The 27,083-nt window shown below is 42.5% G+C and overlaps 2 protein-coding genes across 2 annotated transcripts; both read left to right on the forward strand.

Moving 5' to 3' along the window:
• The first annotated feature begins 39 nt into the window (after positions 1-39).
• LOC120742523 (rab3 GTPase-activating protein catalytic subunit-like) lies at positions 40-11,657 on the forward strand. The gene is made up of 4 exons (XM_040045871.1): positions 40-146; positions 7,770-7,871; positions 8,034-8,212; positions 11,594-11,657. Exons 1-4 carry the CDS (start codon positions 57-59, stop codon positions 11,655-11,657), a joined length of 435 nt encoding a protein of 144 aa, XP_039901805.1. The 5' UTR covers positions 40-56.
• LOC120742524 (rab3 GTPase-activating protein catalytic subunit-like) lies at positions 10,952-24,948 on the forward strand. The gene is made up of 9 exons (XM_040045872.1): positions 10,952-11,025; positions 11,138-11,187; positions 11,594-11,821; positions 12,566-12,656; positions 15,557-15,660; positions 16,490-16,605; positions 16,897-16,999; positions 20,011-20,034; positions 24,715-24,948. The coding sequence occupies exons 3-9, from the start codon at positions 11,690-11,692 to the stop codon at positions 24,946-24,948; spliced, it is 804 nt and encodes a 267-aa protein (XP_039901806.1). The 5' UTR covers positions 10,952-11,025; positions 11,138-11,187; positions 11,594-11,689.
• Positions 24,949-27,083: the final 2,135 nt, after the last annotated feature.

A 27,083-nucleotide genomic window follows, 5' to 3' on the forward strand; every position in this document is an offset into this window, starting at 1 on the left:
CCAAGCTGACCGAGCCAGCAGCAACTGTGCCCATTTCCAAACTGTCTGTCTCCAACATGGTGCACAGTGCCCGGAAGCACATTCGCCGCCATCGACGCATCGATGAGTTGCCCCTTAACACCGAGATACTCAATTCTGTCCTTCTGGTAAGAGTTAATCATGTAACCTGTTTAAAAGGCATTAACTAGTCGGAGTTGACTAATACTTGACTGAGTTTTAATGGTTTCAGCTCATTTTATGAGGAAACTGATTCTGACAGAAGAGGTGTGGATCCCGTGTTAGGAGACGGTGAGCGTGATATTCAGAGCAGCAGAGACCTCGGAGCGTGTGGTAGTTTGACTCGTACTGATGTGGCTCCTCTGCTTCTTTTCACAAACAGTTTTTCCTTCCTGGTTACTGTTGAGCCCGTCACACTCAGGAGCTCAAGCTAAGACAGCCTTGAATCTTAAAACTACAGCCGTAATTGCATTTATGTCTTAGAGTGCTGGCCACAGATATTGATCCCATCTGACAGCAGCTCAGTAAAGCACAAGAGCGTCATCTTAAACAGGCTATCAGGCAGCGTTCTTATTTTTATTGTCTACTTCTGGTCACATCCTGCTTTTGCCACTGAGCGATCAGCATCCTGTGTTTTATCATGAAGTGATGACTACGTGAGCTCCACTTGTTTAATTCTTCTAACATCTATAAAACAACAGAGTTTCTGTTGGGGGAAAGCTCTGCAAAAACCCAGGAGAAATAAAGACAGACAAAGTTACTTTTTATGCTTTAACGTGCGCACGGGTAAGCTGTTAAGAACAACTCACACCATGAACAGAGGCTTGGCACTTTTTATAGGAGAGACAGTGAGAACAGGATAAGAAAATAATAAACAGATATAATAAACAACTCCATATGTGGCGCTAGTCTCGTCAGCAGAGAGCTGGGAGAAAGCTGTGAGAGATAAAACAATCAAAACAATATGTCCCAAAACAATATGCCTTTGCTGAGAAAGTCTAAAAGGATAATTCTAAACTAATCTAACCATAGACAAAGGGCATCTTTGTACATTTAAAAGAAGGTAAAGAAACATAGAATCATTTTTCCTCTAACATATTCCCTCCTGTTTTAACTTGTTTTAAATGTGCAAAACAGTTGTCTGAAAAGGTTACTGATTAGTTACGCTTAGCAATTTTCTAATTTTCAAAATGTCAGCATAGCAGAAATGGAAATCATGTGGTCTAAAGAATAAAACAAATAAAAAGATAATAAAAGAACAAAGAAAAGCATAGTAAATGAAATAACAACAGGAATAATCAAGAGAAAACAATAAAACTAAAACTACAAAAAATAAAAGGATAAAAACCTTATATTGTACCTGCATAAACTACTAATGTGTTAATCAGTGCATGATCACTTGACAAGTCATTTTTAATCACCACGTCATTTATTAGCAGCTATTACAAGTTGTCCTCTAACAGAATTGCAACGGGATGCTGTTCTTCTTGAGGCACGGCAACATAAGCAGTCATTGTAGTTGTTATCATCTTTGAAATCATTACTCTTAGACATGGCAACACACACAACACTAATATGAGCAGTGCTATCATGATGAGACCTAGAAGGACAAACGGCTTTGCTACAGCAGCCAGCCATGAACCGCCGAACAGCCAGTCCAGCCAGCCTTGTGCTGTAGCTGCTCCAGGTGTGTGGTCAGTGACATATTGTTGCAGAACGGTCAAATTCTGCAAAGCTTCATAAATGTCTCCTCCAGCTTCGTATCCATCAGGGATAAAAGTGCAACATGTCTCCCCGATCAGCTTACAAACTCCTCCTTGTGATGCTGTTAGCAGGTCTAGTGTCAGTCTGTTCTGCAGCACCATCATTCTGATGGCCTTCTGTTCTCCTGCTAAGGCCGTTCCCAGGGTCTTAGTTAAGTTGATGTGTCGTAGCAGAGCATATCGGTTGATCTCCACATGATCCCGCACCTCGGCAACTCCAATGCCGGGGATAAAGCTCTGTAAGAACTTCACTCCTCCTCAGATGCGAAACTCTCCCGGCACTCCAGTGTCCACTGAGATGCCGAAAGAACTGGGTGAGGCGATGTCCACTTCACGTCTCTGTCGGCTCCTGGGGTGATGTGCAACACTTTGCATGAAGAAGACGTGATCTGATAATTGCACCAGGGCGCACAGACCCCCCCAACCTTCAGGGAGTGACAGATAAGCCTTATTGCCACATAGGAAGTACCAGTCAGCCAAAACTCTGGTTCCTCTACTGCTGGGTGCCGTCCGTGCACATCCTGTCTGGTACTGAGTCTTTGTTTGTAGTGGCATTCGGTAGCTGTAGTTGGAGCGACAGTTGAGGCTCATCAGCGTCGTGTTACTGGCACAGGTTTCGTTGGTTGAACAGGTCATACACTTCCTCTCGTTCCTCGGTGGGCAGAAAGTGTATATGTATTTACATAGGTGAGTAGGCAGCTCCCCCACTGCCCGCGATCCGTTGTTCATCACACATACTGGCAGTTGCGCTGCGTTCAGCTTGTTCAGTAGAATTACCTCAGGCAGTGGGTCTGAGACTTGGGGCCAGGTCAGTAGGTAGGTCTGTCCGGAACAGTTCACATTTGTGGGTCATGATGACCTCCAGGTTGCTTTTGCTGGGATGCTGTAGTTGGCCTTGGACCAAAGAGTACCGTAGCCTGGATGTGTTGCCAGGCCCAACAGGCACCAACTGTGATCTTCAGGTATGCTGTACGGCCACAGGCCAGACGTCTGTGAGGATAGGGGCATATGGGTACATGCATAGCAGTCAGTTTTATTATTCAAGTGAGCTGTAGTGTTCATAAGCTGCCACCAGAAATTAGTGGCGTAACCATGGGGAAACTGGGTGTGCTTTCCTTTGTCATACAGTGTCTGCCTTTTCTTCATATAGCGTGACTTGTTGTCCCTCACGGAAGCAAAGATGAGGAGCCCGGCCAGGGTCAGGGCCGCTGCAGCTATTAGGAGCCACCACCTCATGACAACAGGACACACCCTCCTGTCGTGAGTTGACCCCCCCGGCCAGAAAGGCTGTTCCCTCCACCGGGCGAGATCACAACGATCGGGCGAGCCTGTGTCGGCTGAGTTTAGATGGTTTCACTTACTCGCCTGCAGTGACTCTGATGGATCCAGGATGGTCGTTCCGCAATTTTGCAAGCGGTGGGCGTGGTGAGGAGAACCTGATGTGGTCCCTCCCACCTGGGTGCGCTCCAGTTTTTCCTTTGGAGCACCTTGATCAGAACCCAGTCACCGGGCTGTAATCTGCAAGACACTGGAGAAACATCATCAGGTTGTTGATTATGTACAATGATCTCTTTGTTTTTTACAACAGCTTAGACATCCATTCTGCTAATGTGTTTTCTCTGATTGATTTGTCTATTGGTTGACTGGTGATGGGCAGTGGGAACGGCCTACCATGAATGATTTCAAATGGAGTTAGTTTATGGGAGCCTTGCGTTAAGCGCATCCACATTTTCACTAAACCCAAACATTCAGGTCACGGCCTTCCTGTTTTTGCCATGCATTTCCTGAGCCTTTGTTTTATAGTGCCGTTAGTTCTCTCTACAAGGTCTGCGCTCTGAGGGTGATATGCACAATGGTGTTTTATGCTGAAACCGAGTGCTTCAGAGGCCTTAGTGATGACATCATTTACAAAATGAGTGCCGTTGTCTGATCGTATCAAAGCTGGGATTCCATATGTAGGGTATGAAGTGACTGCACAGGCACTTTGCTACTGAAATTGTATCTGCCTTTTCCACTGGATAGATTTCCGGCCATTTTGAGAACATGTCTATAACCACTAGGGCGTATTTCGACCCTTGACATTCGCTTAGCTCAATAAAATCCATATGAATTGTGTGAAAAGGATGAGGTGGAGTGGGAAAACGGCCTCTTTTTGGTCTCAGGTTTCCCTGAGCATTATATTTTTGACACGTCATGCACGTTCTGACAAATTGTTTTGCTGAAGTTTCAAAATTTACAGTGTAAAAATGAGAGTTGACAATACAGGTCATTCCCCCCGATGACAAATGCGTACAGCCATGAGTCACTAATGCCGCCATCTTGTGGAGCGATTTTGGCAACACTGGCTTGCCATAACACAGCATTAAGTCGTTTGTCAGAACTGCACCGTGTTTTAGCCATTTTGCCTGCTCTGCTGTGCTTGCTGCTTTTTGTTCATTTTGCAACACATCCAGTGGAATCTGATGTGTGTTTACTGCCATCAATGTGATGTTTGTCTTTTGTGCCGCCTGTTTTGCTGCTCTGTCAGCAAAATTGTTGCCTGTAGTAATGAAAGAGCCATCAGTTTTGTGTGCTGCACATTTACACAATGCGAGTTGTTGTGGTAAATTTATTACAGTCAGTAGGCGTTGTAAAAGGCTGGCATGCTGAACTGGTTTTCCGGTTGATGTAATCATTCCTCTGTTTTGCCAGAGCTTTGCAAAATGATGCACAGCAGAGAAAACATACTGGCTGTCTGTATAAATGTTTATTAGTTTATCTTTGTGTATTTCACATGCGCGAATCACAGCTATCAGCTCAGCGCTCTGTGCAGAATATGAAGAAGAAAGTGGTTTTGCTTCTATTATTCTACTATCTGTGGTCACTGCGTAACCTACACAATTTCGGCCTGTGCTGTAAGGTCAAATAAGTTCTTAAGTGGCTGCCTCAAAACTGTTTTGCATTATTTCTCTGTGGCCTACTCCTACAATCTCGTGTGAAGTGACCTTCCTCTCCACGGTTCTAGCAGGCGTTGTCTCTATGTTATCTGCTGTTTCTGCGTGGCTGTCTGCAGCCTTGGTGTTTGTGACTTTGCTCGCCTCTCTGTTCCTGATAGCCACCTGCGGATTAGTGTTTTAGTCTATTGTCAACACGTCAGCCTTATTTTTAAGTTACAGAATGCTTCTTCTTTTTTTGTCTTGGTTTGGGAGAATAGATGCAACACTACATTTTCACTTAAGGCAGTTTTAAATAATTTCTAGTTTTTCAAACAAATCATGGATCTCACACATTTCAAACTTTGAAATTAGGGTTGTTTCCCATTTATACATATATATATTTAACTTTGCATTGCTCACAGCTCATAGTTCACAGCTCTAAACCTAGGCATTTTTCAATCATATGCCTAATCACTATGTGTCAAGTATTGTCACAAGTTCGTTTAAATTTGTTTCCAAAACCAACAAAATAATCAAACAAAAACAAAAACATAAACATGTCAGGACACAAAAGAAAAATGCTGCCACCCGAACAAGGCAGAAGTCTGCATATGTTGGCTTTTAATAGCATGCAGCTTCTGCTCTAAAAGAAACAAATAAATAAAAATAAAAGAAAATGTGTAACATGCTCATCAGCTTAGCAGTGTCTACATATTTAATTCAGCTTCTCAATCCTGTAGTTTTAGCTGTTGTCTACAGGGTTTTGCTTATTGGTTGTTATTATAGGTGTGCTCTATATCTCAGCAATGTGTCATTCTAGAATGATAGGTTTCAAGCTGGTCAAGTGCCTCTATGCACTTCATTAGTTTAGTTATTCTCTGTATTGTCTTCATCTCACATGTCATTACACTGAGTTTCAGCAAACCTTAAGCTTGATGCAGACTACTGTTTAACAATTATCCACCTCACATCATAACCGACTAAGGTGCCTCTTCATATTAATATTATGTCATTGTTAATATTATCATCTTTGTCTTATATAACAGCAATAGCATATTATAATATTTTATTAGTGTGTACCACTATACTACTACTGAGCCAATTTGATAGTTAGGATCATCTTATTCAGCAAACAGATAATTTAGAATTCATCCAATCTGCGGTCACATTTGTTCTCTCTGTCGCATGGCGGACCAGGCAGTTCTATTATAATATATTATTTATATTTTATTTTGTATCCATCAAGGGCTTCAGATGACCTGCAGTATCATCCTTTTCCCAAGGTGGAGACAGTTACCTTTTCACACACTGTCCTTGGCTGAACAGTGACACAGCCTTAATATACTTTATTTATGTTATTAAAATATTTTCGTGTGAATTATTTGCTTTATATCCATTTTATACATTGTGGGCATGGTCATCATGCCAACTGTGTTTCATTGATAATATCACTTTACAGGTTGTTATCCTTGCTATTATTAATTTCAAATACTCTAAAGATAATTTCTACTGTAATTTTCCCTTTGTTTATCTTTATTTCGTACTTTTTATATTTATATCTACTCAGTGGGGTCTGTTTTCAACCCTTTTAAACTACTTCAAACTACTGTGATCTCTAGTTTTCACTTAATAAGGGATTATTATGTTCTTCCTGATATGGGTGTTGCTGCAGATGCGGCTGCAGGAATGAGTGATGGTTTACTAAAAGGATTGTGGGGACTGCACAGTGTCTCGTCTTCTGGTTTTACTAAACTGGCAGTTGAGTTCTGTTCTTCTGACTGTTTATATTTTGTTTTCTTAAATCTCTCGATTTACAGACACTGTTTTTGTCCGGCGTCTGGACTTTTCTTTTCTCACCACTGCTCGTCAGCAGAAGTGAGTTTTAATTTCACTTGCTTGATTACCCATCTTATTTGTGTATTTACTTATTTTTGTTTAAGTAATGTGTACACGATACAGCTGCTATCACCTTCGCTGGTATTAGAGACGAGAGTGGTTGCTCACACACCCTTCGACTTTCGGACTAGTTCCGAAAGCGGTGTGAACTTTACGAGACGGAACTCGACCGTTCTCTCAACTCACCAGCACGTCAGTGAATAGCAGTAAAAGAAAAACACAGTAGGAGCAGCTCAGTCTCTTATTGGACCGTGAAAAGTCAGCTTGCTCCGTTAATTAAAACAATACACATTCACATTCACACCTATTCGCGCGACCGGAACCCTTATCATAAGGGGAGCTGCCAGTCTTTCTGTAGACGAGCTACTTATTCCCTAGACCCTGTCTAGACCCAGCTGGGGGAACTACCCAGAGCTCCAAACCTAACCCACAGAGGTGGGGAGCTTCCAGTTGACGAGCTCCAAGCTACCAGTCGACGAGCTACTTCCGCTATTTCAAATTCCCTGAATTTAAAATACGCTTTTACGCAAGATTCTGTCAGTGTGTCTGTATCTACCTGGTCAGTGTCACCGGGTCTGGTCCACCTCGATCGGGCCCCACCACCGTGGGTCGCTTTCTAAGACGTTGGCCAAGACCCGAATTTAACGCTCTTGGTCTTTTATCACACACCTAGTATGTGAGCCGTCGACAGTCGTGCAACGTGGACTGGTCACGGAGATGGGACACGATGGAGGTGCTCCGGCTCAGAAGGACCAAGAAATGTTGGGGGAAAGCTCTGCAAAAACCCAGGAGAAATAAAGACACAATGAGACAAAGTTACTTTTTATGCTTTAACGTGCGCACGGGTAAGCTGTTAAGAACAACTCACAACCATGAACAGAGGCTTGGCACTTTTTATAGGAGAGACAGTGAGAACAGGATAAGAAAATAATAAACAGATATAATAAACAACTCCATATGTGGCGCTAGTCTCGTCAGCAGAGAGCTGGGAGAGATAAAACAATCAAAACAATATGTCCCAAAACAATATACCTTTGCTGAGAAAGTCTAAAAGGATAATTCTAAACTAATCTAACCATAGACAAAGGGCAGACAAAGGGCATCTTTGTACATTTAAAAGAAGGTAAAGAAACATAGAATCATTTTTCCTGTAACAGTTTCTAAATGACAGACTTATTTATTTGTGTTTGTGTCTCAGTATCTGTTTCCAGATGCTGCTGTGGAGAAGTCTGACTGTAAGAATAACACTCAGCTGTCCAACTCCAGTGGGACATCGGAGCAAGAGAAAACCTCTGATTATGTATGTTTGCCTCTTCACCACTCGCACACTCAAGGTTACACTCAGGTCAGGTCCAATATAAGTTTCAGAGTGAAGACAGGCTCAGTGCTGTCAGTACTTTGTCAGGATTTTTATTAGAATGTATTAAATTTGGTGTCCTGCTGGTCTTTTCCCTCGTTGTAGAACCTTTTCCACCAGCTGAAGTCAGCCCTCAGTGACAGTCTGACCTACCGTCTGGCTCTGTGTGTGTGTGTCTGGTCAACTATTACTACGGTGGGCTGCGGGCTGTTGGACACCTCTGGCAGGAGTTTGTCCTTGAGTTGCGTTACCGGTGTGAAAATAACCATCTTATTTGTGGGTGGGTACCTCACAGGCTCGTGCTGCTTTGATTTTAAAGATGTCACACATATTAACATTTTCATTTTATAGCAGGTAAAATAAGTATTGAACACGTCAGCAGTTCTCTAAGCAAATATATTTCTAAAGGTGCTTTGATGTGAAATTATCACCAGATGTCGGTAACACAGGGACATTAAACACACAGACATTTATTTATTACTTTATACAAATGTTGGTGATGACAGTTCATGGCAGCTTCTGTATGGAGAAACCAGTCCCATCATTGCTCATGACTTTGACCCACTCACCACACAAACAGTCTATAAATCCCGAATGCTCCGTGGATCCTTCCCACAGATTCAGCTCAGGTGATTGGCTGGGCCGTTCCAGCAGCTTTGTTGGTTTCAGAGAAATCAAGTAGTTTCCATTGGCTGTGTTTGTGGTCATGGTCTTGCTGAAACATCCATCCTTGTTTCATCTTCATCATCCTGGTAGATGGCAGCAGATTTTAATCAACAATGTCTCCATTCATCCTTCCTGGAGTTAGATTTAATGGCTCAGTCCCTTTTGCAGCTTGTTATAAAGTTTTTATGCATAACTTTTCTAAGCAATCACACATTTTTTTGGGAACATCAAAATCATAATGCTCCCACCTCCAGACTTCAGTGTTGCTGTGGTGTTTTTGGGATGAAGCCACCCAAACACGGTGTGTTTACAGCATTCAGAGAGTTTTGCTCTTAACAAAGGCAGTCGCACTTTTCTCCTCTCCCTTAGCTTCCCTGCTTAGCCTCTTATGTCCTTGTCTAGTCTCGTGTTTTTTGTATTACTTTTCCCTGGAACATTCTCTCACAGTCTGTTCTCTAAAACCTAAAAGAGGAATTATGGATTGGATCAACTGGTCCCTGAATGCAATTGACACCCCTTTCTCAACGAGAAGTCTGGGCTCGGGTGAGCCTGAGTGCTGAAGATATCTACCTATTCGGAACCACGGTAACAGGGTTCTGGCTGATCGGAGCTGGCTTGGCCCTGACTTATCGAAGAATTAAGAAAGCGGAACCGGCTGTTCAAACCCCCACAAGGCTGCCCGCTGGGATTCAAACGATGGGAAGAGGCGTGAGTTTCTCAAAATGGGCTCATTGAACGCAGCATGGATAAGATCTTGGAGAAGCTTACGGCTGCTGTGAATACTCAGAATAAGACTTCTGAGTGCAAATTGGATCACATCTTGGAGAAGCTCACTGCGGTCGTTGTTAACTTGTTATTTTCTGTTATATTGCGAGAGTACTGTTGCCCGCGAAGGGTTGTTGTTGGTGTGGAGAAAAATGGCGTAACAAATAAAGCGCTGGGAGTGAGACTACGATGTCGTGTCTTTTGAGTTAACAGTCGTGAGTTCTCAGAATCGGCTCTCTGAGCACAAGAATGACAACATAACGGAGCGCAAGTTTGATAACATCATGGAGAAGCTCACGGCTCTCCAACGGGAGATTGAGAGACCAGTGTCGGAGTGTTAGAACAGCTTTGAAATTCATATGAGCTGTTCGCACTAAAGTAAAAACCTCCATCACTTATGCGGATACCCCTTCGGCCCCAGCCGTGGGCTCAAGGCTGGGGCCAAACAACAACTCCCTGATAACGACTGTGTTTAGACTGTTCTTCCCACTCCATGCAAGGCCACCTGGGTTGGCTGGAAGACTGTTTACTTAGCCTGGCAGGGAGGAGGACACTGTCTCAGCTGAACTCTGGACACGCACACACTTACACAGACATATATACACATGGAGATGTACACTTCCCCCCCCCCTCCAAACGCCTTCGACGCTTATTCCCCTCCGATGCTGACGGTGGATCAAGGAGACCAGCGCACGCAGGTCCGGATGTACTGTCTACACTGGCTGTCTCTCACCCTTTACCCATCCCTGTTGCTTGTCATGTGTTTCTTTCGTGTATTAAGAGTTTTTTCATGTGCAGAGGTGTTTTTTTTTTCTGTTCTCAAACTGATCTCCCTGTTGGAGCTCAGTCTGGGGGGAGTTATTTTTTTCTCCTTATCTTTCCTCATGTGGTGCATTTTCCATTGTTATACCTCTCTGACCTGTCTTCCCCATGTGATGTTTGCGTCATGTATGTATGGTCAGAAGGGTAAGGTGGCGCTGGCAAAGGTCGGCAGCCTTAACCCAATTTCCATTGGGGTCAGCCTTCAGGATCAATAAAGTTTTATTGAATTGAATTAAGTGACCAAACTATATTAAAGTTAAAGCGTATTGTTGTACCTATGCATTACACTGGAGCAGAGCTTACATACATTCTTACCTGCTTACACTCATCATTCATTGGTGGAGTTGCCCACCCCTGGGTTAAATGTTTGTCTGTCTCTCTGTGTTCGCCCTGCGACTGGCGACCTGTCCAGGGTGAACCCCGCCTACATAAGTAAAAGAAATTCTTATACACACATTAGCGTCAGTGTGCCCTCGAGTTGCTACATGTCTGCTAGTTTTACTGTTCAGGATGTTTTGTGTGTGTGTGTGTGAACTGCCTGCAGTGAACATAACTGTGCAGTCACACACACACACAGTAGTCACAGAGAGTACCGCTGTGGTAGGGTGACCATAAAGAGGACACTGGGCCCAGTCATGAAGAACTTTAATAATACTGTTAGCTTAAAGAAAACGACGTCTTCTCTGTGCAGTTAATGATGAATTAATAAAAAATGTCATGTAGGCTTTTACAAGTAAACTAGTGTGGAATAAGAGGACTGTTGATCAGCCTACGCTGTGGAAAGCTGTGACTCTGTCACTGACACGTGTGGCATGATGGATGCAGTCATGCTGGGAGAAGCTACGTGAGTGCAGAAACCTCTGATCACCAGACGATCACGTGGTCGTCAGTTTTCAAACAGCTCATTGCAGTTTTATAAATCATCTTCAGAGGTTATTTGAACCTTGTCTTTGCAGAGACCTGCAGACCTGAGGCAGTAATGCAGTGATAATGACCAGCACACAGTGTAAGTCATGCTGCAGCTGCCCTGAATCTACAGTGTTGGTTATTCCCACCATGTCTCTATGTTTCTGATCCAGTGTGGACGAGCTCTTTATTCAGTCTGAACTGGTTTTAATACTAAAATACAATTGATTTGTTATTCATAGATTTTCAGATTTACTCTTACACAAAAAAGTAAAACATTTTTGTTGCCAGATCACACGTATTTACTTCCAGTCTTGAACAGAAGGAAATCGTTTTGATGCCTAAATGACATTTTATGTTCAGTGACAGCCTGGTGTGCTTGGGTCCATGAATGCAGTGGTGTCGTGAGTGGGCCCTGTTCGAGTCGTCAGTGCCAGTATGAGGTGTCAGTGAATATATTTACACATTACTTCATTTAAAGTACGAGTTTGTGTCTCTGTCCACAGGCAGCCAACCCCGGCTGTGTCCTGGAGGATTTTGTGCGCTGGTATTCACCTCGGGATTACGTAGAAGAGGAAGTGGTCGATGAGAAGGGCAACACGATGGTGACGGGGACACTCAGTCCCAGGATGAAGATCCCAGGCAACATGTGGGTGGAGGCTTGGGAGACTGCCAGGGTCACACCTGCACGACGCCAAAAAAGACTTTTTGATGACACCAAGGAGGCCGAGAAGGTCTGAAGCAGGTCGTTCGTTTTGCCACATGCGTGTTTTAAGCCAAACGTGTTTACTAAGTGGATCACAAAGTGTTTTCATGAATGTTTCTGCTGATTTTCAGGATCAGCTTCTGCCATGGGACCGTTTTGGCTTATGTATGTTGGAGAAGTCAGTTTAACACAGATCTGTGCTCACAGACATGTTGAAGCATTTTCACATGTTGATGAAAAAGGATCTGATGCTGTCACACACGATGTTTAACTGACACACAGCAGCTCTCTGTGGTGTGATGGTGTTAAATGAAGAACAACTTTAAACCAGCTTCTATTAATGATCCGGTCGGCTTTATGGGAAAGGGACAAACAGTAACTGGGGTTAGTTGTTTCCTCACCCAAAGAGGGTCCTGGATTTGGACCCGGGCAGGTCCCTGCCAAGCGTTTGCATGTTCTTCCTGCACATATGAAAGCAGAGCTCGGAGCTCCAGTTTGCACCATCACTGAAAATGTTGCCTGTCTTTTAAAGACATTGTTTATCCAAAAAGAGAAAGTTAAAAATAATGCTCACTGATAGTCTTATGACAGATTTAAAGATCTGGGTATGACTGGTCCCTCTGTGAATAACCATCATAGAGAAAGGTCACCGTTTATCTGGAGTCTTCTTCAGAGGCAGCCTGTTGGCTGTGCAAAAATATTCTGTTGATCTGAAAGAGCAAAAGGAAAACAGAAGCCAGGCAAACTAAACTTTTTGGGGGTTTGTCTTTAGGTTCTGCACTACATGGCGATGCAGAAACCTGCAGACCTGGCCCGTCACCTCCTGCCCTGTATACTTCATGCAACTATTCTGAAGAAAGAAGGTAAGTCCTCACCGTTTGGTTGAAAAACATGTTTATATGAAATAAAATCAGGGAAAATAACTCTGAGCCCACAGCATGTAAATTACAGTAAGACCGAAATACAAAAAACTAAAGATATTAAAATAAGTACTAAGAAAATGAAATGCAACCCGAGATGTTAATGGAGAAAAAAACCAGAAGCTGCATGAATAAAAAAGTAGAAATCTTGGACGCTGCCAGCATAATGCACAGGCTTTTGATGGGGCTCGCACACAAACACAAAGCAGAGGATGAAGCATCACCAAATATGTTTCCAAACCAAAGAAGATAAGATGAAGCATACCTGCGCAGCGGTGGGTGATGAGGAGAGGCCGCAGCGTGTCTGTCTTAAAGTGCAAGTTTGTGACAGTTAAAAGCTTAACAAGCTAAGACGCCAAACATCCAGAGCACAAAGACAAGTCAGAGGGCTTTTTCAGACACACACTTCTAAACCGTCGTGCTCAACAGTGTCTCTGCTAAAACTGCGTCTGTGCTCTCCTCCTGTCAAGTTGCCTATCGAGTGCTTAATGATAAGGTGCATGGTAGCTGCTTTCCTCTGCAGGTGGATGAAGCCACTGATAGTGACAAAGGAATGACTTCTCTGCAGACAGGCTCCTGGCAGAGCCACTGCAGAGGAACTCTTTACAATCACTGACTGTGAAACGTGAGGACTGTGTGGGGATGTGCAGACGGGGGCGGGACGGCTGGGAAACGAGGAGGGCTGCAAGAGGACGCACTGTATGATACACGCTGGCGTCTACACAGCTCAGTCCTGAGCTGAGTGATGTAATGACTGATTGCATCGACACAGTCATTACATCAAAATACAACCCCTTTTTTTCGGCACTGAAGCGAAACAGGCTCCGCCCACACAGCCGTTCTGTATCACAGCTGTGATGCAAAAAGATTTGGGCACCACTGGTATAGAGTGACTGGAACCCAGAACCTGGAAGTGTCCAGTGATGTGAGGGTAAAGGACGTCTCACTGTGTACTTTGGTGCACAGATGAGTTTGTGGTCGGTTCAGTGAATGCAGCCCATGAGCTGCAGAAAAAGCCCAAATCCTGAGCCCCCCAAGATTTGGGCTCAAGATGGTGTTCTGCACTGCAGGCCCTTGGACTCCATCAGGGTTTGGGCCAGTTTTGAGCTCTTATAAGTATCAGAGATGGACACGTGATATTTTCAGGACTGCGTAGGCATGATGGGTAGAACATGACCCTGGTGTTAAAATGCAGGTAAATGTGATTTAGTTTGTTTACTCTAACTAGCTACCCAACCCTCACTGTGAAAGGAGCCTGGAAAGTTTCCCCAACATGAATTTCTTTCAGTCAAGTTTTCTCCAGTAATGATCAGAAATCAGATAAAACCCACTCTTTATTTTATTCTACACACAATAAATTGCTAATTATTCCAGGATACAGAAAAGTCTAGATTTCGTCTTCAGACTGTCACATCTGGAGCAGGGCATAATTTGATTTGGTTTTTAGAAGAAGCTAAACATCTTTCAGTCGTGTTGCTGTTGTTCCCTGACACCTGCAGTGCAACCATTAATTTAGCTAATGAGAGTTCACGTATAATTATAACAGGTCTTAGTTTCTGGATCGTCTCTAAGTTGACGGTATACTGCTAAGACCAGTTCTGAGTCTAGAGACAGCCAATGAGAGACACTAGTAAGGACATCACTGAGGAGAGTTTTCTAGTACTTTGGAGAAACCTCAATCAGCTAACGTCCTGCTGTGATACTCAGACCTTTTCTCTAATTAAACCAGAAAGCTAGTTTTCATTTATTCTGTAATATCCCAGAATGTTTCAGCAGGTCAGAAATGCTTTGGTGCATATCCAGGTTGTATGCAAATTAATTCTGATTAAGTCTGGACTACAAAATACAAAACATAGCTTGGACACAACAATAATGTCCTCGTTTCACTTCTTTAAAAAATGTATTTTGATCTTATGACACTTACTAAAAGCTTTACTTCCAGAGGTTGACAGAGACGCTCCGTGCTGATAACACGTGAATGTGTGAAGGTTTGTATCATATCTATAATAATAATAATAATGGATTGGATTTATATAGCGCTTTTCAAGGCACCCAAAGCGCTTTACAATACCACTATTCATTCACTCTCACATTCATACACTATCTATCTAATAGACTCCAGTTTGTGCATGTAAATGGAGAGTCCTCTTCACACACTGAGGTTAATTATGGAGTTCCACAGGGTTCAGTGCTAGGACCAATTCTGTTTACATTATACATGCTTCCCTTAGGCAGCATCATTAGAAGACATAGCATACCGGTACATTTACACTGCTATGCAGATGACACCCAGCTCTATGTGTCCATGAAGCCAGATAACACACACCAATGAGTTAAACTGCAGGAATGTCTTAAAGACACAAAGACCTGGATGGCCGCTAACTTTCTGCTTCTTAATTCAGATCAAACTGAGGTTATTGTACTCGGTTATTGTAGATGGCCCCGCCCCTCCCTGAGCCTGGCTCTGCTGAAGGCTTCTTCCTGTTTAAAGGGAGTTTTTCCTTGTGCCAAAGCACATGTGGGTATATTCCTGGACAAAAGGCTTAGTTTCTATTTGCAGATGTGTTCTGTGATCCTCTGAAATAGCTGGATTAATTAACTCCAATAATAATCCATCAAGACTTTGTGGATATGTTTTAATCTCTGTAAAGATTATTATAAAATGTTGTGAAGGTTTTGTTTATTTCAAAAGGATCTGTATTAGTAAGATAATAGTTTGCAGGTTTACTCGATTTTAGGCTTTTTCTCATGTTAACAGTAATTGAGGTTACAAACGTGGCAGGTCTTTCTTTTAATCACAGCTTTCTGTCACTCTGGAAACACTGTCATTTCTTCTCTTTCAGAGTCTGCTGAAGATATTCCATCAGTGCAAAAAACCATTCAGCAAGCTACAGTTCAAGCGAGCAAGCTCCTGCAGTCCCCCAACCAGGACTACAAGAAGTTAGAGGTCAGTGAAAACTCGACCGGACTTTCCACAAATAATTCAGTTTAAAAGAAAGTATCATTAGATTCACCCAAAAAAGTTTTGTTTTTAAATAAATTATTGATTGATTGTTAACTGTGTTTGTGTTGTAGTTGAGTATGTGCTGTACATGAGGTGTACGTAGACTGGACAGTGTGCACCATGGCTGAGAACTTGGCTGATAATTATTATGGCCATTGATGGTTGAACCATGAAAACAGGGGTGTGGTGCAGTGGGATTGTAGTGGGAGCTGGAGTAACAAACTCCAGTGCTTCCTCAGTGATGGCTAACTTTTTTCTAAACCTAGGTAATTCCTTCGGCTGTTCCCACCTGGGCTCAAAGCTTTTATACTCTGCTGATATCGGATGTGTTTATCAGTGATCGAAAACAGAGACTGAGGTTGTTATTATTGAGTTTGATCACACGTTAGGTGCATTAAACACCTGCTTTAATACTGTCCTAAAGTCTGAGAACAATCATCACTTCTTCACATATAAAAATGTTCTTCTCACTAGCACTCAGTATCCATACAGCCCCTTTTCTTTGAATAACACTGTACAGCTGCACAGCTAAACCCCACCATGTTAGTTTTGCTTGATTGGACAGTCTTGTTGTGTAAAAGTATTCTTGGCTTTCTCAAAGTACATTTAAGTATGCCATGTATCCACTGTGACTCCAAACACGCCTTTTACACCCCGAGACTCAGCCCATAACGTTCCACGTAGGAAAAACCATGTATGTGTATAAATGTGACAGTCTTGGGGTCTCATGCTGTCAGGATTGAGCAGACAGTTGTTCTTGTCCTGTGTGCAGGATTTCATTAACCAGCTGCTGAGCATGGAGACAGTCATCACTCAAGCTCGCTCGCTCAAGGCCAAGTTCTCCATTCCTGAGGACGACAGCGGAGAGGCTGCTGATGAACTGAAGAAGTGAGTCGCAGAGTTTGAGCTGCGCTCACTGACAGCTTTGTTTGTGCTGTTGGTAACATGTAACCGTCTTCACCGTCACTACAGATAGTTAGTCAGTAACAGGTTGTCACGATGAATCTGTTTCACAAAGACGGCGTCTGAAGGATCACAGTCAGTTCACACGTTTCTTTCTCGCTCATGTTGGTGGTCTTATTTTATAGTTTTGGTGTCTTCAGGTTTTACATGTTCTTATTTAAGTGTTTTGTTTTGTGGGAATATTGTAACATTTTCCACATTGTGTGTTGTCTCTAGGTTTGTGAGCTCCCTGCTGGAGGAACCAGAGGTGGTAGTGACAGGAGCAGGCCAGGGCCTGGCTGGCAGTATAATCCACAGACTCTTCATCAGTGCTCAGAGGGTAACTCTCACTCTGCCTCCGTGTCCTTCCCACGTCTTGCTGTCAGTTTCATGTATACAGTCATGTATTTGTCATCTATAGAGACATCTTTAGAGGTACACACACACCAGTCAACCACTTATTCAATATCAGCATCAAGAACAGGTCGGTGTCCCGGTCCTAGAACAAGACATGAAGTCAGCGCTGTTTTATTTATATATACTTCATGTAGATGAAACTGGAAGGAAGTGGTCAGCACTGATGTAAAGACGCGGTGTTGTCTGTCAGTGTCAGGAGAGTCTGCTCTATTGTAACGTTGTTTCTTCCTGAAACACACAATTGCTGCTGCTGTGCTGTGAAGCACGTTCAGAGCTATAAGAACCAGTCTGTTTAACTATCAATGAAAAATGAAGAATTATCAGTTTGACTGTGTGACAATTCTGCAGGAACAAAGTTGTGCAGCTCTCTCCACAGTGGAGCAGATCTCCTTCCTGTCTTTGACGCTTCTTTTTCTCTTTCTGCAGTAACAACTATTAATGTGCATTTGTATATGTTTACAGTGTTAGCAGAAACAAAGCTTTGGTGGCCGTGACTCCAGAGATGGAGCCGAGTATCTAATCGAATCATCGGTTTGTTCTTTAAGCCTTAAAAGTGTCCATGTGCTCCACACTGGATCCCAGATTGACTCTGATGCATCAACTGGAACATGAATCCAAAATCCTGCTCCTCACATTCAAGGTCTTAAATAATCAGGCCCCATCTTATCTTAATGACCTTGTAGTACCATATCACCCTATTAGAGCACTTCGCTCTCGCTCTGCGGGCCTACTTGTTGTTCCTAGAGTATTTAAAAGTAGAATGGGAGGCAGAGCCTTCAGTTTTCCGGCCCCTCTTCTGTGGAACCAGCTTCCAGTTTGGATTCAGGAGACAGACAAAACTTTCCTCTTTGATAAAGCACATCGTTAGGGTTGGATCAGCAACCTTAATTAGTCTGCAATAGACCCTGTGCACGAGAAAATGCTAACTTCCTGTTTTAAGATCGGATGCAGGCTTGTACATTTCCGGTAGCTTTACTTTGCGGTCAATTGCTGCTGCAAAGATGGACTCCAAAATCATGTCCAAAATATGAAAACAGAAAGATGGCGTTAAGTTACAAAGAGCAGAAGGTGGAAACACTCACCACTGCTGTGTCATAAAAAAAATCAAATGATCAGTTTTGACGTTTGAAGCGTGCAGATCGATTGGTGGTTTACATCACTCAACACAAGCAGAACTGCATTACAGAATCAGAAGCACATCTCTGTATAGTGACAGTTCTTATGATTTAAACAGCATTCAAACTACAGGTGAACAATAGTCAAAGGTTTCCCTGCTAGTCAAGTACACACCTACACAGCATGTCAACAAACCGTGGTAAGGGTCTCTATGCATGAGTATTTACGAAGGGTATGTTGTGACGTACCTTCAAAATTACCGCGGTCCCTCGCTATAACGCGGCCTCGCTGTTTCGCACATTTTTTTTGTGCAAGTTTGCATGCTTTTTTTTTTTTTTTGCGCACAGCGCTTTGTGTTCTGCGTCCTGATTGGCTGCAGACTATTGTTGATCTCCTCCGTGCCGTCTCTCCTGTACAGTACAGAATCGCTGATTCATTAATGATTCATTGATGTTGAATTATCTCTCAGCTGCTCTGTTCTCATGTGCTGGACCTGAAAACACGGTTTGATCTTTGGTTTCTGTAATACTGGACTTATTTGTCTACGAAGGTTTGAACTTTGAGAGCTTAAACAGGAGAGAAACGTGTGAAAATGTTCATGTCGGTCTGAGTGTATAAAGTGTGTAGTGAGGGGTTTTACCTTAAAACATCTATAATAATTGTAAAAAATAAAGTTGGCTACTTCAGATTTCACCAATCGCAGGTTATTTTTAGAACGTAACTCCTGCGATAAACGAGGGAGCGCTGTATACAAATACTGAGAAGTATAAAATTTGAATCCTGTCTCTCTCTGAGGCGCGGGGGGAAAAAATATCGACAAGTCGATCAACATCATTTACAGATACATTCGACATCTCGAGAAATGTAAATCGCCACTTGATTCGTCCATTTGGTTGAAAAACCCGACCGTGAACAAGGAGCGAATATCACACCGGAAACTAAGCGCTATGCCCTGGAAGTAGCATATGCTAAGGCGCACAGGTCTAAGTTATAGGTCTAAGTTCCCCATAATGCACTGGGTGTTTCTTCTTCACTCAACATGTGTTAGTAGACCTCTCTGCATTCAGCCCGTCTGCCCCTCATCTATCGATGGATGTTTGTTAGAGGCTTTGGTTCCCACTGTCGCTCAACAGACGGTCACCTAATGTTTCCTGTGTTACTGCAGGGTCTTTGCCTTATAACATAGAAGCAGCTTGAGGTAACTGTTGTTGTGATGCTGTGTGTGTGTAATAAAGCTCCCTTACTGACAGTGGGTCACCACAGCTTGTAGCTCCATGTATTTGATGTGGCACGTTTGCCCTCGCTGACACAACCTTAAAGGGATTTGTGTGTATGAATAAAGTTTATTGTTCATACAGTTCATTGCCGTATGTCTGTGAAAGGCTGAATGAGGGTTGTAGCTCCCTCAGCAGCTGTGGAGCGATGGAGATGTGGTTGGTTAGACACGCTGCTTTAGTTTACACTACAAACCACACTCACCTGTTTACACTCCTTTTGTGTTACAACCACCTTGTTACACTCAAACACCAGATGATGCATCTGAGCCAACTAAGGATTCACTGAGACTGAAGAAGCTCGAGGTCATAAGAATTTGAGGCTCAGCTGATACAGTATCATAGGAGAATCCAACCATTGTATGTCAAGAGACTATAGGCAGTGAAAGCTCCATCTGGAGGAGGAACGACGTGGTTCAGAGCGTTGCCTCCTGCAGCTGGTGACATGTTCAGATTTCAGCTCTGTCGGTTAGAAAGTCTGTTTTTGTTTTTCATCTGTGTGTTGCTCTTTCATCCTTTTCTTATTCCTGTTTCTTGCATCAAGCTGGCTGACTTCACCACTGATGAGGTAACCATGAGCAGTAAGCCTCGTGTCGCTCACAGTTACATTTAACATAGTGCGATAAACACACTCAGTCATTATAAGGTACATCCTCTAAAGGTTCACATAACAGACAAACAGGATAATAAAAATAATCTGGTTCTTTGCAGCGTCCTCAGATGAACAACACACGACATTATTACACGTCTCAGTATTTGTTACACTGAACACAAATATAAACACAACACTTTTGTTTCCATGAGCTGAACCGGATTCTGACTGGTTTTGCGACATGTGTGTCATTGTGCTACACATGTACGGCATATTTCAGAGTGGCCTTTTATTGTGGGCAGTCTCAGACACACCTGTGCAATATTCATGCTGTCTAATCAGCACCTTGACATGCCACACCTGTGAGGTGGGATGGATTATCTCAGCTAACGAGAAGTTCTCACTAACACACATTTAGACAGATTTGTGAACAGTGTTTGCGAGCAATGTTCCCTGTAATGTTTCATGTGTCTGAGCGAACACACAAACTCCCTGAGCGTCCCTTGGACCACTGTGAGCAACAGCAGACGTGTGCACTGTGGTCACGCCAGCATCCAAGTTACATGTTTATTAAAATAATCAAATTACAGCATTTACATTTATGTTAGACTACTTTTAATTAACTGCTTTAGCCCACTTACAATGAAAATTAAAACAATCTTCTTCATGACCTGTGCAGTATGTTAACACTAATGGAAGTAAGAATAACTTGAACTTCAATTTTGAAAACACAACTTTCTTTAAATAAAGCTCTGACTTGTATTATGAGTCTGTGGTCTGGGAGAGAGTCTGTAACTCTGTCTGCAAATACAGTAAATAATGACCAATGTTGGGCAGTTAATTATATAGTTACTTCTTCAAAAAAGTAACTGAGTTTTGCAAACAGAGTTTTTTGCAGCTGTTTACCTAAAAATGCAGCCAAGGTGTTTTTTAAATAAACATTTCAAACTATTTACAGAACAATCAGCTGTTCTGCATCAAATCTGATGCCACACAAATTATTTGTGCCGCTCCAAAAAATAATTTCTGTCCACTATGAGATGAAGGAGAACAACAGCCTGATACCTGCAGGCCTGACAGCAGCAGATGTATCACTGCTGTAACACCTGTAACACTCAGCAGTCGCTCATTGTTCTGACACACACAACAAAACTATTGACTACACTACACACTAACTACACAAGATTTGTGCTAAACTTGGCAATCGCATCTCAAACACCGCCGTCACTCCTAAAACTTCCCCCTTCCTAAACAACTAAATGTCATGTTGCCATATCATTTTTTGATTGGTCGACATGGTGCATTTTTCCCACCAATAGGAAAGGCTGGTGGGGGTTTGTTTTGGTGTTGTTTTTGCTCACAGGCTTTCGAGCGTTTTCCTTATAAAACAGCGTTTTTACCGTTTCTTCCTGCAGTAAATATAAACAACGACAGTATTCAGGAAGAAAAACAAACATTGCAGATATTTTATCATAACTCTGGTTTTACGTGGCCGATCAACACATTTTAAAAACTGGTATAAAGTCCACACTTTGTCCGTCAGTTGTTCCGTCTGTCCTGCTCACGTCTCCAATGGTTGTACACGCTGTCATTAACGTGGCTTCACGCCACATCAGCCGCTTTGCTAAAACACCGGTGTCGGCACATAAGGACGCTGTCATAGGCTGTCAACCACGTTGATTAGCTGCGTATATACGAATGTGAATCGCGTGATTGGCTGGACTACGGGATAAGGTGGCCTCGTTCTGATCCCATACGGGAGCAGCCAGTCACTGACTAACACTGCAGAACAGAATTGTTAAAGTTTTCATTTTAATTTCAATTCAGGTGATTTTTTTTTTTTTTTTTTGTGCGCAACGCAGATTTTCTGTGCAGAGCCCGTGCCAGCAGTGCACAATTGTGCCAGCAGTGCGCAATTGTGCACGCGCGCAGCTTAGAGGGAACATTGCTTGCGAGTGTCGGGTCTTTTGTGTTTGTAGAAAATGTTTCATATCTTTGAGTTCAGCTCATGGAAAACAGGAGCAAAAACAAAAGTGTTGCGTTTATATTTTTGTTCAGTGTAAATGATAAAACATCAGGTTTGACCCAGAATACAGTTTGATCCACATGATGGCGCTGTGAAAAGTGCGCGCTGTACTGGTGGCACCAGTGTCCCCAGCCCACAGACCAGTGCTGCCACTAATCGAGTTTCATTAGCAGCATCTAAATGCTGTTTAAAGGTGGACTTCATCTGTCACACAGGAGCAGTTTGGCTTCGCTTTGCTTAAATAATGACCTGGTGTATTTCTGTATACACACCTGCTAAGGATCAGGTGACTCTTATAATAAAAGGTTAATACGTAAAACCTTAAAAATAAAAAGGGCTGTTTTTAGCAGTATTTAGGCTGCAGTCTGTGTATTATGTCCATGATATTCTACATTACAGTAAAAACAGTAATTATATAAAGAACAGATGGATCAGGATCCTGTCTGTTCTTTACTATGATCTCAGCTGATAATGAGGCTTGAAAGAGACATGTTTGAACTTTTGCATTGATCAGACAAATAAGCCTGCATGTTTGCATGAGCTTTACCTTTAACTGTAAAACATGAAGCCTTTATTATTAAAAAAACAAAACCCTTTTGGTGTCATACAGGTAAGAAAGCAGCGAAGCGTTTTTCTCTCTAACAGATGTTTCATCTGTTTTCTCTGCCGTTGCTCTGATGGGACCTGCAGGGTGTTTTTGGTGACGTGGAGGTTTGCACAGTTGCTGCCTGTGGTTCATGTTCTAGTCCCACTGTGAAGCACATAGACGTGTCCTGACTTCCTGTCTGTCCCACACTCTGTTGTCTCTGTTTGTTGCTGCCAACAGTACAAGTCATCTTTGCAGATTTTACTGAATTAACAAAAACATGTTTACTGAAAGACTTATTCAGTAAACATTAGGGCTGGGCCATATTATACCGTTCACGGTAATACTGGTATAATGTTAGGCAATGATAGGAAAATGAAATATCGCGATAGAATATGAGTAAAACGCGCATGCGCAGTGCCTTTGTTTTCATACGCACATGGCCGATTGTTGAGTGAAACAGATGAACCAGAATTGGTTTGTAAAAATGGTGCAACTTCAGTGATGTGGAACTGGTTTGGTGTTTGTCCGTCAGATACACGACAAAGCACATTTTTTTGCAGAACATGCAAGCGGCCGTCGTTATTGTCGTATTTGTCGGACTAAGATGCTCTTAAATCTGGGAGTAATCTGGGTCCTAAACTCCGTATGCTTCAGGTCAAACAAACACTGCAGCATCACTGAGAGTTAAAAACTGTCTAAATTCTTTCATCTTTAATAAAACGAACAGCATTGCTGCTTTACCAGGTGTAACTATGAAGTTTAACTTCCAGGCATCCATGAAAACAAAATTTATTACATTTAACGGAGTTAGAAGTTAGCAGGAAGCTAGCGGAAGTTAGCTTGCTAGTTTCGCTAGTTACCTAAGCATGATATTGCATGTTCTGACTGAGAGATTTCTGAAAAAAATCAAACGTACAGCTCTGCTATCACTTCCAACATAAATGAAGACAGGAAACTAAGTAGCAGTGACGTTTGTAGGGTTACTGAAGTTGGGCTAGCTGGTATATAATGATGTGCTACGTGATCGCTAGCGACACAGCTATGTTAGCATAACATAAAGAGTGAAGCTGGAGGACGAACACTAACACTTTTCCACTTATAAAAGTTAACGTGAAGGTTCCTGATGGTTAGAGACAAATGCAATCGCATGGCAGGATGCTGTAAACGGACCAAACTTCAGTCAGGAGAACAACTGAGATAATCCATCCACAATACAAGGTTAGTCATTAATATACTGCAACAACATGGGAATAGAGCAGCTGCCAGAGAATTCAACATTAATGAATCAATGGTACAGAAGTGGAGGAAGCAAGAAGAATGAGTTTAATAAAGTTTGATTTATCTGGCTGCTTTGTTTCGCTTAATGTGCGTTATAATCCCGTGCACCTTATGGTCCGAAAAATACGTACTGCACACTGCAGTTTAATGTTGCAAAGCACCTCTTTTTAACTTCAGTGAATATTATACATGGTTATGCTCAGGATATGTCAGCCCATTTCTACTGGAAATGCCTTTTGGTTAAACTTTCAGCAAGGAATTTGCATTTGCACTGTTACATTTTCATAAAGCTTTAATGTACATAAAAACCAGCTTCTTGTTTAAGTGAAAATAAATGGAAGGTTGTCTTTTTGAGCTAGTAATGTTGTGGAGTTGTATTTTGTCTCGCATCAATTATATCGTCAGTTATATCGTTATCGCAAATTTTCAAATATATATCGTGATAAATATTTTTGGCCATATCGCCCTGCTCTAGTAAACATGTTTGTTACACTGAGACTGAAAAAGCGATCCCTGTTTACGCTCATAGAAAACGAGCCTCTGTTTTACTTTATTGAAATCATTTCTAATCACAGACAGGATCAGCAGCGTGCAGCTGCAGTGAGGTGTTAGTAGAGGAGCTGTGTTTGTGAGCTGTAGTCTGGATCAGGTCTCTGTGGGAGACTCGGTTACAGTACTTCTGAATATCCACGTGTCCACCTCACACAGCACATTTCTTCAGAATCGGTTGCTGTTTGCTAACATTTGACCTTTGCCCTTTTAGGCTGCCCTTCTGGCGCCCGTCGATGAGGACTTGGGATCTGACAAGAAGCAAACTGGGGGAAGCAGCAGAGTACCAGACTTCCCTCCTCCAGCAGGCCGGGAGATCTTGTTGCGCACCTGTGTGCCGCGACCAGCAGCGTACTCCAAGGCGCTGCCTCAGCGGCTCTTCTGTGTCCTGATGAGGGAGGAGTTTAGGTTGACCGGAGGCTTTTCCACAGACACGTCCTCCTTTTAAGTCCTGTGAACAATTCACACCTGGGATAAAGATAAGTGAAGGACACAGGATGGAGACTTTCACATGTATGAACGTGGCCATGGAGTAAGATCATAGAAATACATTTCTTCATTTGTTTGCTTTATTTGTAAGAACGGTGCAATATTTCATCATCTACGGCTCGCCCAAGCTTAAAAGCAGGAAGCAGTATATTACTGGCATTGATTAAGAAGCATTTATGGCTTTGTCTGGAAATATGTGAAACTAAATCCTTCTGTGTATTCATAAATCTGCAGCTTCCTGCAGCTGTGATAAAACAGTTTCACACTAAAACCTTCATTTTACCTTCAAAGCTTCTCTTGATGCCTTTTTAAGGAAATGAAATTTGTCGTTAGGATGGAGTTCCCCATCCTGCACTCACCACACGCTAAAACAACCTTCTCAACTCTGATATTTAGTAGATTATATTTCAGTTGCAGGGATTGGTCCTGATGGTAAACATGAGAGTCGGTGAGGACTTCATGGGTCGTTTCAGCTGAGCTCCATCCTCCAGCATGTCCTGCTGCTGGATTAACACACAGCTGTTTGTTTGCATCCAACCAGAACCAGACCGTGCAGTTCTTATTCCTGTTCATAAGCTGATTGTTCAAACATGAAGCTCTTTGACGTTGTATAAAAACTGAAACGACACTTTACAGCTGACTGTGATGTTTTAAATGGAGCTGGTTCCTCGAGGCACGTCCGACAGCATGAGGGGAAAATTGGTTTTGTAATATTTTCTTTGTTTTGTTAAGGGTGTATCCATCCCATGATACAGACACATACAGTTTAAACGAAGCACTGAAACTTGCACATATTTATTATAGATGCACTGAAGCTAATCGAGATATTTGCTGTCAATCTGTGGCTGCGATTAAACACTTTACTGGAAACTTTATTAACTAGTAACTTCATCAGTCATGACAGAAGCTAATATTTCTGTGCTAACATCGTTTAAACAGGAACAGCTTTACTCTAATATAAGCTAACGTTTACACCGTAACTTTAAGCTAGCACCATAAAGACGGTAAAACAAGTAATAACATCTACAAATGCATCTTAAAGCTGTTATATTAGCACTCGGTGTATTACTAAGATAACCACATTAACATTACTGACACTCGCTGACTTTTAATAGTCATTCTATAAATGCTGTCCGTTTAAATGGTCTTACCTGTACACACTGCATATCCACCGGATTCCAGCCAGAGTGGATTCTGGAGTCTTCCACGCTCCTGTTAGTGATCCTCCATCTGGATGGATGAGAACAACCTTCTGAACAATCTAGCAGGAGATGGCCCATATCTATGGGACTGATTTGTGCTAATAACGCCCATTGTATGGACTGATAACAGCCGAAGCGGGTGAATAAAGTCACCCAGTAGCTAGCTGTGCCATTACCCAGCATACATCACTCCCTCCGTAAATGCAATAAACGATACAAAAGTATCGTTCTACCTGTTTTTCAGGTAGTTGTTTACATTATATAATTTATTGTGTTCAGTATACGTCACTACAATGTGATTTGGAAAATGTCTAAATATACCGACAGCAGGCACTTCCGCGGCAATCTCTTCAATCGGAGGACCCTTCACGTCAATTCCCGACGCGAGAGGGGTACCCTGCGCGTCCATAAGTGAAGCAGAGGGAGCCTGACCATGCGTCACACGTTTGACGAGTTGGGAGTGAGAACGTGTTGTATTATCGGATCATCCATCTCTAGTAAATAGTGCACATTCATACAGTGCAGACCAGCAGCGGCACTGCTCACATATTTTGTGCTCTAAGAAGAAACCAAACCCAGCGAGTGATGTCACAGTGATTGTGTCCATCTTTCATATACAGTCTGTGGATATATCATGGTTTTAATGCCTCTGACAGCTTGTCATGAAATACAATGTGATTAACGTGGTTTTGTTTTAGAGGACTGAGGGACCTCCAGGGTCAAGAGGGTTGCTTTTGATTTTTGTAAAGACTCACACGGTGTGCTCGGGTGCTTGAAAATCTTTTCATCTTCACCAAAGCCCTCTGTTGGTTTGAGCTCAGTCTAAATGTGTTTGTGGTTTTCTGTTTGAACCCTGAAAGAAAAATTCAACTTGCCGAGCTAATTTTCTTCA

This window comes from Simochromis diagramma, unplaced genomic scaffold (genome assembly GCF_900408965.1).
Source record: "Simochromis diagramma unplaced genomic scaffold, fSimDia1.1 OVJJ01000150.1, whole genome shotgun sequence".
NCBI lineage: Eukaryota > Metazoa > Chordata > Actinopteri > Cichliformes > Cichlidae > Simochromis > Simochromis diagramma.